The sequence below is a fragment of the Rhagoletis pomonella genome, unplaced genomic scaffold, assembly GCF_013731165.1.
Source record: "Rhagoletis pomonella isolate Grant_MI unplaced genomic scaffold, Rhpom_1.0 Rhpom_scaffold_00002, whole genome shotgun sequence".
Lineage (NCBI taxonomy): Eukaryota > Metazoa > Arthropoda > Insecta > Diptera > Tephritidae > Rhagoletis > Rhagoletis pomonella.
The window spans coordinates 58,008,123-58,024,497 of NW_023458556.1; the positions used below are offsets into that span (position 1 = coordinate 58,008,123).

Consider the following 16,375-nt stretch of genomic DNA (forward strand, 5'->3'; position numbering starts at 1 on the left):
GATACTGGACAAAAATTGTGTAGTTCAGAACATCCCAGAGTAGATTACGAATGGCCTGAAATACTTGCGACCACAAAGTTTTAAATAGGGACATCAACAAATTTACAACGTTAAGAGTCACGACTGAAATTCGATTGAAGGCTGGTAGTTTTGATAGATCTAATGGATTTGTTAACTCGATGGATGAGTTTTGAAAGGGAGCACATTCTTTAAATAAAGTTATCATATTTTGGAACAAATATCGAAAATCGTGAAAAGTTCAAAACGGATTAAAATACAACCTTTCCAAATTTTAATTGACTTGAAGTAATGTTTGGAGTATTTAATAGTCAGTCAAATCCTTTTCATGATTAGTAGCCTCTCCTTCCGGCGATACAAGTTACAACGAGCAAGATGCGCTTTTTCTGTGCGTCCGTATTAAGAAGGTAGTATCCAATGATAATAGTTGGTTTCTAACAGCTTGGTAGGATACATAAAGGTCGTTTTCGCGCAATGTTATGTACTTCCCTTGAAAATGTTTCATATACATATGTACCTCATATTTTGCTTGGTCGACCCATCCTGTTCCTCCAATGAATTTGCCCATTTCACTTATGGACATTCACTAAGCTTGTTGCACACTTTCTTCTGTATCCTTTAGCTTACAGCTGCCGCATATTCCTATTACAGGGTGGTCTGATTTTTGAAGTATTTTTGGCTAGATGCCAGCGCCCCGTAGTGGTTGCTACAATTCTGATTAATTCTGTCCTTAATCCATTACGCAGGTGTAAGGTCTTAGTGCTGTTAATAGTCAGGACAGGGAGAGCGCTATCTTGCAAGCATGTAGAGCTGGTCAGCTATTTCTAGCCAGTTAAAGGAACAAAGAGTAACTTCTCTTTGGATTATTAGAAGAGGACAACCCAATGTCACCGCTTCAGATTCATCCAAAACAGCTCCTGATTTGCATATTTATCAGCTTTCAAACTGCCTTCGATGTTCCTATGTGCGGTAAGCCAGAGAAGAGAGATAGTGGTTGACTGAGTAACAGAGACCAATTTTATGCTGGTATTCAGTTAAAATTGTCTAGTCACTGACTTTTCGTGGTTAACATCGATTTTGACTAAATATTTGGTATTCAGTAAGCTGTCTCACGTCTCTGGTTTCAAAAAAATGACTAATTTATCTGATGGCTCTGAGCAGGTCACAAAAAGGCAAAATGGAGGAAAAGATAGTTGCGTTATATTTTTCTTAAAAACAAAAAAAAAACAATTTCATTAGGAACTAAACCAAAATACTTTAATATCATAAAAATTCGATAATATTAAAAAATTCTCTTATTAAAACATGAAAATCTAAATATTATGTAAAAAAATTTAATTAAACAAGTAAGAAAGTCTAAGTTCGGGCGGAGCCGAACATTAAATACCCGGCGCAAGTATTAAATATATGTTTTTTCACCCTTCCGAAACCTTCCGCTAGATGGTAAGCCGAGGTGTATCAATTTTGAGTAAATTAGCGTCCTTCAATTTCGAAATATTGAAGTTTCAAGCATTTCTTAAATTTACCGTTATATGAGAATCGGCCGTTATTTTAGTCCGATTTCAATAATTTTCAACGCTTTGCTTACACGTGGCAAGTACAATAACCATACCGAGTTTGGTACAAATTGGTAGAACGGTTACCGATATACTTATATGTGATCATAAGTAGGCGGTGCCACGCCCATTTTCCAAAATTTTACCATAAACGTATTTCTTGGTAAAGAATTGTTGCAAGCATCAATTTTGAATAAATTAGCTTCAATATTTAATGATTTATCGAAGATTTTGTATTTCTCTAAATTACCGTTATATGGGATGTGGGCGTGGTTATTGTCCGATTTTAAAAAGTTTCGGCGGTTTTTTATGCTGTACCAAGGCCAACAACTGTGCCAAGTTTGGAAGAAATTGGTGCAGTGGTTACCAAGATATACACATGTAACCATAAGTGGGCGTGGCTACGCCCATTTTCCAAAAATTTATAATATTCTTATTTTTCGTTTAAACTTATTATAAATATCAATTTTGAGTGAATCATCTCCAGTAGTTACTAAAATATCGCAGTTTTCGTATTTCTGAAAATTACCGTTATATGGGAAGTAGGCGTGGTTATCGAGCGATTTTAAAAATTTTCGGCCATTTGGTATGTTATGCGAAGGCCAACAACTGTGCCAAGTTTAGAAGAAATTGGTGCAGCGGTTACCAAGATATACACATGTAACCATAAGTGGGCGTGGCTACGCCCATTTTCCAAAAATTTATAATATTCTTATTTTTCGTCTAAAAATTATTGTAAATATCAATTTTGAGTGAATTATCTTCAGTAGTTACTAAAATATCGCAGTTTTCGTATTTCTGGAAATTACCGTTATATGGGAAGTGGGCGTGGTTAAAGTCCTACCTTGGATTAAGGGAAACCTACATACCAAATTTCGTTGAGATATCTCAATTTTTGCTCGAGTTATCGTGTACACGGACAGACGGACAGACGGACAGACGGACGGACAGACAGACATGGCTTAATCGATTTCTTTTTTCATCCTGATCATTTATGTATACATTTGTCTATATCTATCTCGATTCGTTTAGCCTGTTACAAACAACCGTTATGTGAACAAAGTTATAATACCCTTGTGCACAAGTGCGCTCGGGTATAAAAAATAAACAAACTTTCACAGCCCGAGCACTCGAACTCGATTCTCTCGAATGGCACTCTCGTGGTGCACTTCTTACTGAATACACAAACCATCTCAAGTTACAAAAAGAGTCAGTAATTGATAGTCTCAAATTTAGTGACCTGATATAAGACTGACTTACTGACTTACTGAATACCAGCATTAGTTTGCTACCCTTAACCAGCTAGATTTGGTAAACGGAAATCGATTGCCAATAGCGCCGCCTAGCTGTCATAATATATTGTTGCTTTACTTTTGCACCCGACTCTATTATCAGGGTTACCTAAAATTTCCACTTGAAAGATGCTTGTATCCCTACGCAGTCGTTAAGACTGAGCAACACCTGGTTCCTTACAATGTTGGATCTGTTTGTGTATAGATGGATAGCCCCTCTATCGGTCACTCGATCTCTTCTCCTTACTCTTCTAGATGAGAATAGCATTTGCATGCTACGGCTGAAGTCTTCGTTGTTTACCATATAAGTAGCCTATTGCCCTTCCCAATTGCATTTTGTTAATTATCTACGCGTATTGGAAGTGTCTATATAGTCTCCTAAGGGTTCAATCTCTGAGACTAGCCACTAGAGGTGGGTAACTCAACTCAGAGTTGAGTTATTGAGTTGATTCCCATAAGTGAATCGGTAACTCAGACTTCCTGTCCAAAAAAAATTTAACTCAGTAACTCAGTTGATGCCCTAGGGCTCACATGATTCAATTGAATCATAGTGGCTCATATTTGTCCATATAACTCTCTCACTTCGCCACAGTGTTTAGCATGGCAAACAGTGTTGCCAGAACTTTTTCGATGAACCGGCCAAATTGGCAAATAAAACCGGCTAAAAACGGCTAAAATGTTTCAACTAAATTTCACATGTTTTATTTAAATAAAACACGAGTAAAAAGACTTTTGGAGAGAAGTTACAAATTCGAGCGGGAAAAATTTTGCCAGCAAGAATTTGCAATTAGGAAAAAGATATGATTATGGCACATGGTTGGATTTTTTGTCCACGATAATTTGAATAAACAAGTTCGTTAAATTTAAAAATTTACAAACTGGAGCGATTTTAAAATGAAAAATGTAAGTTAAGACTTGTTTACTTAATTAATTTAGTTAATTCCAATGATTTGAAAGGTACTCGGATAAAAAACTATTTATTACTATTATTTACTATCTGATATTTTGAGTGATAATTCTCGCTGGATTTTCGACGAACAAACCTATTGTCTTCCCTACAAGGCCCTTTCAGACTGAAGGCTCTGTTATGCATACTTGGCATTGCTTGAGAGTTGTCACATAAGGAATCTGTTAAATGAGCTTCGCGTGTAAGCGGTTACCCAACGCACAGCATTACATACGTAAAAGTCTGTTGGTTTTTGATTTCTACGTAAAAATGGTATAGCAGTGCATGCAATGCCAAGTATGCATAACAGAGCCTTGACCGATTCTCAATACACTCAAATAGAAACCAATACACATAAAACACGCTGTAAAAATTTCCCTTCAATTTTAAGGCAGTAAAACAACGACCTTAAGTTAACATCAACCGAGGCCATATGTTGACGAGGGATGCAAAATCACAGTTACACAAAAGAACTGGTCAGATTTTTCCGAAATCCCTTCAATTATAATGTAAAATATGATGCCAAAAGACTGCAGATCTCCCATTTAGATGACCGGTCATATGACCGCCAGATGTCTCGTAGGATTCCCAGCGAGTTTTGCTTTACATAAAAATTTGTGCTCTTTTATTTTCATTTTGACTCACTTCAGTGTTGGTTCCTTTAATTTAAGTTGGCATTCGGTTTTTGGAATTTGAATAAGTTCTCAGCAAAAACGTTTGTTTAAAAAAATACATATGTGTACATAGTGCTTGAAAATATAAATTTTTCCATTACCTTAAACCTTTGGGAGTGGGCAGAAGTTATGTTTTTTAATTTAGGCAGAATTGAATATGCGATATCTGGGAAGACAATATCTACATGTAATATTTATTCTGTTTGTTGACACTATATCCAAACACAAACGCATCTTAAGAGTCTTAACAGTGAAACAATTTCTTAATTTCTAAGTTTGCGAATAAAACTTCACACTTAAAATTAAGACATTTATAACAAACATTTTATGAAGAAAATCCCTTCTTCGTTTAAAATAAAAATAAGCGAAATCGGCCCAATTTCATACAATCTTGCCTGACATGAAAATTTCCTCCACGATAAGGCTAGTAGCCATTTCTAACAGATTTTGGGTCGCTTAGTCAAAAATGGAATCATATATACATATTTGAAATTTAAGAAAACAAGGCAAATAGCAAAATCGGCTAAAAACGGCTAGTTTTTTTCTGCAAAACGGCTAACAAATCGGCTGCCGGCTAGATCGAAATTTCTCCGGCTGTTTGCTTTCGCAACCGGCTAAATCTAGCCGGAAAACGGCTAAAATGGCAACACTGATGGCAAAGTCTTGCATTTTGTTTTTGCACGAGGCGAATTTATACAAGGTGGGGGCAAAAATACAACAACAACAACCACATGTATTTTGTATTGCGGGTGTTATGTCAAATCTCAAAAATTCTTATCATTTCGTTTTTTTTCTAGTTTTTCTCGAAATATGTATGTATGTAAGATAAATAAAGATGTGCATATCAAATCAATTGCCTTTCCAACCATATCCACATTTGGAAATTCGGTACAATAGTTTTCGAAATATAAGATTTTGAAAATATTGAAAATTCCACCTTTACCCTCCCCCTAGCACCACCCCTATTAATTTGCACAAAAAAAATTTACACCTTTCAAATCAGTAGAAAGGAGCTGACCACGCCCACTTTAAAGTTTTGTTTTATCTCAACGACCACTATACCGCATTTATGCCTCAAAACGAGTCTACGATACAAATGAGTGTAACATACAAAGAGTCAAATGAGTTAGTTGAATGAGTCATTAAGTCAACTCCTATAAATTTGCTGAGTTACCCACCCTTACTGGCCGCGGACTTCATAGCCACTTTTAACAGGTGAAGATCGATAGGGTTAAGCTTCAGGATAGAAGGTTCCAGCGAATCTTTCTGGTTTTAACGCTACTGTACTTTTTAAGTGAGTCAAAAACTAAGCAAATTTGTTTCCTGTTTGATGAAAAAACGTACGTAAAAAAATGCATTCAATGTATTTTCTTCGATTTCGACATATTTTTCTAATCGATTATTCTTTAAAATGGCGTCTAAACCGAGCTTCACAGATGTAAAAAAAAAAAATAAATAAATACATAAGCCCGATTCCTGAGAAAAAACAATAACTTATGGCTTGTTGTTCACAAGTCTTTCCAAGTCTAAAAGTAAATCTTCGCAGGCAAATGCATTTAATATGTACATATGTGAGTATATATATATGAAAATATACTACATCCACTCCAATCATATCGGTAACGATTACATACGTCCATATATACGTTCATATACATTAGGGTGGACCTTAAAATAGCAACATACAAATTTTGTACGGGGCAATCATTTATATTTTTCTAACATACAAATAAATAAATCCTCGAAAATTTTAGACCAGGACTTGAAGAAATTTAGTATAGGACCAGCCTTGAGGTGAGTTTTTTTTTAATAAAAGAAAAACTTTTGAAACCGGTTCACGTGGGCCAAAGTTATACGGTTGCATACATAAAAACAAATATTTCGCCAAATTGATAGCCTCCTTTTTTTTGAAGTCGGTTAAAAAATGCAAACATTTTGACTTGAAATCTGAGAAAAGTAAAATTTTTGGTCGAATTTTTGCGATTTCAAAAAAAAAATTAAATTTTTTGAACCCCGGTAGGGAACCTAAAATTAAAAAAAAAAAAAATTCGAGGATGTCTTAGTTTTGTACGTAGAACAAGATGTTGATATTTTAAGGACCACCCTAATATGGTTATGTAGGTACATAGTATGTATGTAAACCGGCATGCTCTCAATCCCCTTCACTGTTCAATTAAAAACTCCGCACGTTACCCCACTAACTACCAAATGGAGCATTTTGCCAATACATAACCACACTTGCATACAAGTAGGCGAACGACTAGTTATTGGCAGTCAAAATCAACTCGTTTTTGTTTATTATAGTGTCGATGTGTGTTTGGAGTTTGTGTGAAAAAACAACCACATGAAAACAATATTAATCAAACGCTTCAGCGCATGCGCAGGCAGCGTAACTCATTGCAACAGTAAATTGTTAATTGCTTGCACCAGTAGAAACAACATAACCACAAAAGCAAAAAAAAAGGAAATAGAAATAGAAATATAAATAAATCAAAAACAGAAACAAAGCTAGTAAAGGCAAACTCTACACTTTACAATAAAAGTAGATTAGCACAAAATCATAATAAAATTGCGCCTGCAATGCACTTTCGCCGCTTTCCTCACTTCCTCACTTCCTCAGCCATAATTCAGTCTTATTTGGCTGGCCCCTTTTGCAGTGGCTCGAAAATTCATTTTCTTCGCAAACAATATTTGTTTTGGTTTTGTGCCATTATTCGTTTGTTTTCCGCTTTTTGTACATTTTTACTCTTTCAAAGTACCAACAAATCGAGAGCGTGTTTGGGGGAAAAAGTGCCAGTAAATGGACTCTGCGAGGTACTCAAGCGTTAATCTTTTTACCAACCAACAATTTTTATTTAGTTTGAAATTATCAATTTAAATACATAAATGTACAGAGATGGAGTGGCACTGCTTTGTGACTATTATATATTATTAGTATTGTGAATAACGGTTATCTGGCGTAAAGCGGATATACATAATGAATTGTTTTTAATGGATGAGCACTTTTTCTGTAGTCAACTGAAGGTTGAATGGGAAAAGTCACGTTTAAAATTATTCATTGTTGAAATTATCTATGCTGGTATATGTGTGTGTGAAACTATGAAAACAGTTTCCCAATTTGCTGAATTAAAATATTTAATGTTAAATATTGTTTTTATCTTTATACAAAATTAGATATTTGTATTAGTATTATAAATATACTATATACTATGTACTTTTTTAAACCTTGCATTATAAATTTCAAACACTATTTTCTTTTGTTTATAGTTAATTACTGGGTATATTATTTTTCCACCTACCTTGTGCTGCAAATACTTGGTAGAATTGTGATAGATAAGTGAGTATTGATAATCTGTCTGGTACTTCGTAGGTGGCCATATCGACTGCATCCAACAAGGCAGGTATTCCCAAATATTTCTCCGCGGTGGTGAAGGCCAATTCATTATTATAATACACATCGGCTTTATTTAGTTTGTCAAATTCACTGGAAATACAAAAAAAATATGGCGCTACTTCAAATATTTTGTAATGGTTTCTGATTTCACTTTATTCGAGTGATATGAAGGATTTGAAATTTCGAGTGGTTAGAAGTTCTGCCATTCGAAGGCGGCATAAAATTCAATTTGATTGACAATCTTCAAATACTTAGCAAACATGTTAATTCTTAAATATGGATTGGGAAGATAAACAATTTTACAAGGTACGAGTGTACAGCGACGGCTGAGTGGAATATCGCCCTTACTCGACAGCTTAGATAGGGAGTTTTCGAACCAAATGCCTAATTAGGGCGTGTTTCAAACATTTGCCGAGAAAGGGCAGTTTCGAACCGGCAGCCGAACAGGGCGATCTTCCACTCAGAAGTGAGTTAAACGCTCCATTTATTTCAATGACTTTTCCAGCTATCTAACAAGAGTAGTCTTTTTAGTTCATTCCACCAGACAAGGACTCCATAAAACCTATCCCATCTGATAAAAAGCACAAGTACTGGACTCTATTGAAACTCCTCCCTTTTCATAGGTCTCATCAGGATTTACAGCGAGTACAAAGTTCAAAGGCCAGGTGTCAGTTTTCCTGGATCAGATCATAAAGGGTTTTCAAAATGTTTGTCCTGCTACGTCATTTGCATAAGTTATCAGCCGGCATACTTTCCTCTCCAGCTTCTCTAGTTTGTCAATTACTTTCAGCAGAACGAGCAACTAAATTTAGTCAAAATATATTTGCATTAACTTGTGCCACTTCTTAGCAAATACTGAGGTAAAAAAGGCACTATTTTTCCCAGGACTTGATGATACATAGTTAGATATTTTGATGCATGCACGGTTCTCAGATAATGTTCTATTACGCGCCCAGTTCGAATCCCTCAGGAAATATGTAGCATAGGTAGCTTGGTGAAGGCCACAGTATTGAGAAGCTTTCTCAGGTCGACCAATTGAATAGACCCAATCAGCATGGCTTCAGATCTGGCAAATTCGCCATTGATGATGGATGCTACTTTGGGCTCGGTAGGTAATTGAACAACAGAAGGGTCTGTCGGCACTCGGGATGAACAACTGGCAAAACTTAGCTTGGAGAGAGCCGATTTGGGAAGTTTTTTATTTTCGGAGGCAGGGTCAAATAAGAAGCAGAAGATTTTTAGTTATAATAAAATACCCAGCCAACCAGCGGAGTCCGCAAGGTGCAAAATTAGGACTCCCAGTGCGGGGCGTTGATGCTCCTATGGAGGTTCCGGAAAGAGTCCCCAGGAAGCATATATGTACGCTGAAGAAAACGGCTTTCTTAATATAAGTATATGTAAAAAAGTGTGCCTTTAGGACTCCTAATCTGCAAAGACTACGTGCAGACTCCCCTATTCACCTGTAAAATCAACCGAAGGTAACCTGCACGAAGTGCCTACAAATTGTTTTCATGCTCCGATAATGGTCCGAAGAGGAGGCTTAACGGTTTTTGAAAATGCTCCTGATTTTATTTATAAGTATTAGAATTTCTTTTCCCCAATTACATACATAAGTATGTATGTACATTAGGGTGACCCTCAAATGTAGGAAGCAAATCTTTACATCGATGCTACTTTAGTCGAAGATTACCGTATGAAGACGTCTTAACTGACTCCGATCGGGACCAAAATTTATATGTGATATCTGTAGGCGCGTTATTCACGAATTAGGGCTGGGACTGAAAAATATCGTTCATTTAATTTTTTTTATTGTCAACCATCTACGTATCAATTACGTTTTTTTATTTTGATATCAATTATTTTTTAGCATTTGAAGTTCACCGCAACAATGGCAGGATTAGTGTTTGGCTATACCTATTATATTATTTCCAAAGTTAATACATATGTAGATATATTTAGGAGAACAGACATGAAAAATAATTTATTTCGACTGGAAGTGGGAGTCACTGCCAGCAGCGATTTGTAAGAATGATATATGTGTATTAAGACCTCAAAGCGAATTTTCAAAATTGCTTCAATTTAACATGCCTAAATTTTTTCGTGTCATTCAAATTATTATTGAAACTTTTTGCCATCGAGAGCAATTAATTTCCGATTGACAACACAAAAATTGTAGCAAATTTAATTTCTTTTGTATAAAATTTATCGACACCTGCGGGACGCACAAAATTTCAACAAATTACATATTCATGGATTCGGTTGCAGCTGCCAGACGAAACGCTGCAACGCCTAACCGACAAAATTTTGTCTAGAACGGTGAAAAACACCAAAAACTCTTATTGCTGCAGCTGCTGGCCGAACTGCTTTTGATTAATCAAATAAAAATGTAAATTCAATATCGAAATGATAGCAAAAAAAGAAAAATTACTATAGTTAAATCAAAAGCGTCAGAGATCAGCGTATATATGGCATACGCATACACACACACCCATAGATATAGGCACAGCTGTAGCCAAAAAGACCTTGACAAGGCTGTTCGAGTATACGAATTTGTAGATTTCGATTTTCGATTTTTGAATAATAAATTCAGCTGTCTAACCATTGCGGGCCAACGACGTAGCCGGTCTTCAATTGGTGTGGTTTATGGCCGCCACAAATGGATACAAGACCATAAAATTAAATGGTTATTTGTGCGCTGTATGTAGTGTACAGAGTTTAAAATAAAATAGCAAATCAATACGAACAACAGCGCTGACAAGCAATTCTTAAGATAATTCGGCTTCGGTTAGGAAACTTGAATCTCTTAGGCAGCTTTTAAGTAGTCAAACTATGTACCTACTACCTATAATCCTCCCACATTCATTGCTGTTACCCGTCACGTGAAATGATTAATTTACATAAACATATATGTATGTAGTACGTAGTTCCATCGATTTTTTATTTTTTTGATTTGTTTGTTGCTGCTATTGTTTTCCGCTTTAGTTTTTTTTTTGCTGGTATTGCATTATAATTACCAAAAACCGGAAATTATAACTCAAATACAATAGTACGATATTCACGAAGCGAATGAGGGAAATGGAGACCGCCCCAAAACAATGACGCCACTTGTAGACCATGAAATACATACAAGGCGGCGATTTTCGAACAGAAATTAATTCACAGTGACACGCGTATATAATGATTTAATGGCTTTGAATATATGTACACCCTGTGCCATAATTATAAGCGCACAACATGCTGACAAGTTTCGATAACTTTGTTTTATTAAATTTTTTTTATAAACATTTAGTTTATTCTTTAACAAAAGCCGTATAAATCCAAACTTAGAGCAACATAAACCAAAGTTAAACAAACTGTCTAAAAAATTTCGGGGTTTGCAATTAGATTTCTTAGAGAGGTTTTGGGTATGCATTTTTTAGCCCTTTCAATTCTAATACAATAAAATGCAAGTTTGTACTTCAAACTCTAGGATTTATCGTTGATTTTTGGTTTTTTTTTGTTGATATGCATTTTGTGCATTTTTTCATAGAAAGTATGTTCGACATTTTTTTATATGAAAGAAACTGCCAAAAATCAGGGGTAATTTCAAACTTCACTCCGTTATAGTAAAATTGAATGGGCTAAAAAACTTGCATACCCAAAATCTTTCTGAGAAATCTAATTAAAAGCTAGAATTTTTTTCCAGAGTAATAAGTTAAATACTGCGCAAATTTCGCAATTTGGATTTATGCTAAAAAATTATGTTAAAAAATAAAAAATATTATTATAAAAATAACCCAACATTAAATCACACAATAGTGTTTGGTAAAACTTGTCAAAATCTAGTGCGCTTATAATTAGGACAGGGTGTGTATTTGTGTAAATAATAGCAAATAAGTAGCAGCTAAAACAAAATCGCTGAATTCAGAATTGTAAGCCGAATAATTACGCGTAATGCGAACAAAGGCAAATTATTCTTAATTGCAGTATGAAATGACGAAATGGAGAATATTTCATAACACAAATTGATTTGTTGCTGACGAATTGAGTTTCACAAAAAACAATTTAATGACTATAAGCGAAAAATTTTAATGGTTTACTAAAGAAAGTAAGGGGGTATATTCTAAAAAAATAAAAACTCGCTGCCTGTCATCTACACTAGGGATTAGTGTATCAGAGACCGTAATTGGACTGAGGCGCTGTTGGACTTCTACTCGCGTGGCTTGAAGTTTGACTGGAAGGTGGGTGGGGGATACTCTCTATCCACATCAAACGTAGGCTTCCAGGTCACTGTAGTGTTTTCCATTTAGAGGTCGGGTCCATTAAGGAAGCAGTTCCATGGCTGCTCGATTGCGCGATGTGGAAGAAAGGAGTTAACATCTAGCCTAGCAGCAATCAGAGTACTGGGCTCGCTCACATCATAAAGCTAAACGGTGATTGCTTAATTTTTCTTTTGGCTGCGTATGGTTTTTTTTTTCTAATCAGAATCGTATGGGCACTTGGCCATAGTGAAATTGCAGGAAACACTGTGCCGGATGAGTTGGCCAGGAAAGGCAACCTCGAAAAGAGAGATTCGGAGTGTCTTTAACTACAAATAGACTAACCTTGGTCTGCGCTGTAGGCTAGGAAATAAAATAAATTTTTGTCGAAAAAAATACTTTATTCAAAGAGTTAAAGGTTATTGAACTGTTCTCGTGCATGCAATATGTTTGCAATAGTTTATCAACATTTCATTTAATTTTCATATGCCGACGATGCTGCTTTGCAAATTGGAACATGAAGCTCGTCCTTGTAACTAAACCTTTCTTTAAACAGTATTTGGAAACTGTGCTGCATACATATGTGACCCAGAGAAAGACGTGTTCTTGTTAAAAAAAATGCTAAGCTAGTATGATGCATAACGCACTTGAATTCTACACTATATATACAGGTAGCTATATATGTACATACATACGTACTTACATATGTATGCATGCACCATTCAAATATTCAAACAAAACTTACTTTTTGTATTTTTATGAGAAATAAAAAAAAAGCCGCTATACTCAGCGGCCTAACAACTAAACGTTGTCATAAAAAACTGGTATCAGTGTTGTTATTATAATTATTATTGTTGTTTGATTTAGCTGCCGGCAACTCGTCTACCAACTTTTGTTGTCAAATTTCAAACAAATGGACAAATAGGCAATGGAGTTAAACAAATACAACTTCTGCTACTCCTACCTTTATACCAAAGTGGCGGTGCGGCTACATATTTACATACTTATGTACATATGTAGGTATAAAACAAAATGTACAATTCTGCTTTTTTCCACAGAATAACTAAAAAAAAAAAACAAATGTGCATATGTAAAGATAGACATAGTAAATATCTACATTTGTATACGTGTTTACATATGTACATATGTATGTATGTTTGTGTGTTTTTATTACTAATTTCGTATGCATTGCGTGTTGTCAAGTTGTTTGCTTGAATAGAAATTTACATGTATGTATGTATACATATATATATGTACACATAGATACATGAGTATGTTGACTTACTCTGTAGTAACCGGAGGTTCTTTGACCTTTAACCAAATTTTGTCACCGCTGGAAGTAGGCTTTATACTTTTTACATTTATATACATATGTACTATATACGTACTGTGATATGTACATATATACACTGACTCAAACAAATGATCACGTATTGATTTTTTTTAATATTCGTAATATTTTTCGCGCTAATTTGTTTTTATTATTTTTCTATAAAAACATCTTCCAAGTTTTACCCAAAAACGTATCAATCACAGTTTCAAACTTTATACAAAATTTATGAACAACAAATTTTCATCAAAATTTCAACTTTTTAATCCGAATCTTTGGAACATTTCTGGGTATGCAGTTTTGTAGCCCATACAATTTTATTGTAATGAAGTGCAAGTTTCAATCGGCTAAAAAATCGCGTTGATTTGTGAGAATTTTTTTTTCTTTAAGAATAATTTTTCGGTTTTTTTTTGGCGTTGATTGTTTTGAAATTTTTGCGCTAATGGTCTTCCGCGTTTTATTTCAAAAGAAAGTCATGCTTATATGGAAAAAAAGTGCAAAATTCCGTCACTAAAAAAAAAAAATTCACAAAAATCAACGGAATCTTTTAGGCGTTTGAAACTTGCACTTCATTAAACTAAAATAGCATGGGCTATAAAACTGCATACACAAAAATGTTCTAAAAATTCAGAGTGAAAATTGAAATCTGTTGAATTTCTCTAAATTTTGTATAAACTTTGCAACTGTGATTGATATATTTTTGGGTAAAGCTTGGACGAAATTTTTATAGAAAAAAAAAACAAAAAAATTTTACTTGAAAAACATTACGAAGATTTAAAAAAATCAACACGTGGTCATTTGTTTGAGTCACTGCGTGTATGTATGAGCATTTGCCGATATATTTGGGTTCCCTGTAGAGAAAATCTAAACTGTTAGAAGAAGAAAAATTTGTTTGACAGTATCTAAGCTAAATAAAATATTATAACAATGTGGGTATCAAATGAAAGGTGTTCGAAAAGGGTTTATTTCGAAAATGATTTGAAGAGGGTTGCCCCCTGCTAAATGAGGTAAAGCTAATTGAGAGATTAATTGAATCATTACCAAACCTGTGCCAACACCCAAGGCAATTTTGAAAAATGTCAATACGTTTTTTTTTTTGCAAATCAAATTTCCTTGTCATTTTCGCGTGGAATAACAGATAGAATACTTATTATGTTCTGACATTTACTGCAAAGCTGCAATATTATTATTCGAAAAATTTATGTAATTTAATTTTATTTTTCTTGTCTCCTTAATATTTCTCTCTCATTCTACTCACATTAAATCTGGCCGAAAATGATGTATCATAGCGCAAAATGCCAAACCATCTCGCCATGATGTGGTCATATTATCGATTTTGACGCCCGGATAGCCCTCCGTCATACGTCGGCACCATAACTCCAAAGCTTTTGTACCACGTCGTTCGCCCATTTTACTACAATTTAGTGTAGATATTTTTTTTAATCTAAAGTTTATGTATTAGAATATACGAGTATTGGACACAAGCTGAAAGAAAGAAAAGAAAAAATAATGAAATTAATTTTGTGCTGATAAAAACGTTTTTATTATATAAATTCCATAATTCATGCAATACACTTCACCTAACCTTTTCATTTTTAAATGTACTGAAATTTGAAAAAAAAAAATATTAGTGCTAGTTGCTTTGAGTTAAAGGAATTTTAATATTATCATGTGTCTACAGTCGAAAGCCATAAAATATGTTTCACATCGAAAAAATGAGAAATACTAAAATTTATGGTGTGCAAAAAATAACAATCACAGCCATAAATGCAGCTAAGGTGTCAGTAAACGATTGACAATGACGAAGAAATACGACAGGCGACAAGGCAAGTCAACCGGCAAAGCGATTAATGCAGATGAGCATTTTTACAACTTCAATTTTTATTAAAGGAGATACTTGTGTAACTTCATGTTTATGTATGTATGTATGTACATTAGGGTGCATCACTCTCCATAAAAAAATCGGCACTGTTTTTCCATTGGAATTATAAAATGTATGATATTTTAAGACCTCCTCCAAAATATTTCGGAAAAATATTGAGGTTTACGTGAGCTGGATCGATTTGAAAATAAATCAGAAAATCTCGTTTTTAATAAAAAACATTAGTTTAAATTTTTTTTTTTCAAAAAATTAACTTAGATGATATAAGAGTTGAAGCTTAAAAGGTCTGACCAGCATAATCAAACTAATCAGATTTTTGGAGATATATATTCAAATCGGTCCAGCTAATTGTAGATCTTAATATTTTTCTGAAATATTTTGGCGGACGTCTTAAAGTTTTGCAAATTTAATATTTCCGTTGGAAAAGCTGCCACTTTTTTGGTGAGTCACCCTAATGTACACATGTATGAGTGTAAATGAAAATAATATGCTTTCATATTTTTAGCTTGCGGTAACTAAATACATGCTCCCATATAAATGACTGTAGTTACTAGCAGAACTTTAATAACAATAAATTTAAGTGTGTTAGTGTATATCTGCACACATTTATTAACGTACTAACTACCTTTACTAAGTGATGCATGTGAAGATGTCTTGAATTAATTTATGCATTCACCAAAGAAATCTTATAAATGTCTCTGCGGTGGAATGAGTCAATGATCTCATCTTCGTCTCGTTAAAAGAACAATTCTCTTTGGTAACTTTTTACTGCAAAGCTATTTTTATCACAGAGATATTGAATTTCATATGTGATTTAATTTTAATTAACACTTTGGAAATCTGCTAAACAGAAAGTTTAATAATCGAGGGAATTTATAAAGGTTAGCGTCATAAAATGATTGGGGGAATGTAATATGTGAATACATATATAGGTAGCGACACCAAGTGTAGACTTTTCTCTACAATAGTTAGCTAAGAAGTTTTCTGTTCTACACGAGTTTAGTGTTTGGGCTTTATACCCGACAGACTAGTGTATCTCAAGAGC

At 34.4% G+C, this 16,375-nt stretch overlaps 1 protein-coding gene across 1 annotated transcript in view; it reads right to left on the minus strand.

Moving 5' to 3' along the window:
• LOC118733867 (MICAL-like protein 1) overlaps nt 1–14,928 on the minus strand; it is a 61,990-nt gene extending 47,062 nt beyond the window's left edge. The window contains exons 1-2 of the mRNA XM_036463487.1: nt 14,707–14,928; nt 7,786–7,970 (exon numbers count right to left, since the gene is read on the minus strand). Of these exons, the coding sequence (XP_036319380.1) occupies nt 7,786–7,970; nt 14,707–14,858 (337 nt within the window). The 5' untranslated portion in view covers nt 14,859–14,928. The remainder of the gene's footprint in view (nt 1–7,785; nt 7,971–14,706) is intronic.
• Between the last annotated feature and the right edge of the window lie 1,447 nt (nt 14,929–16,375).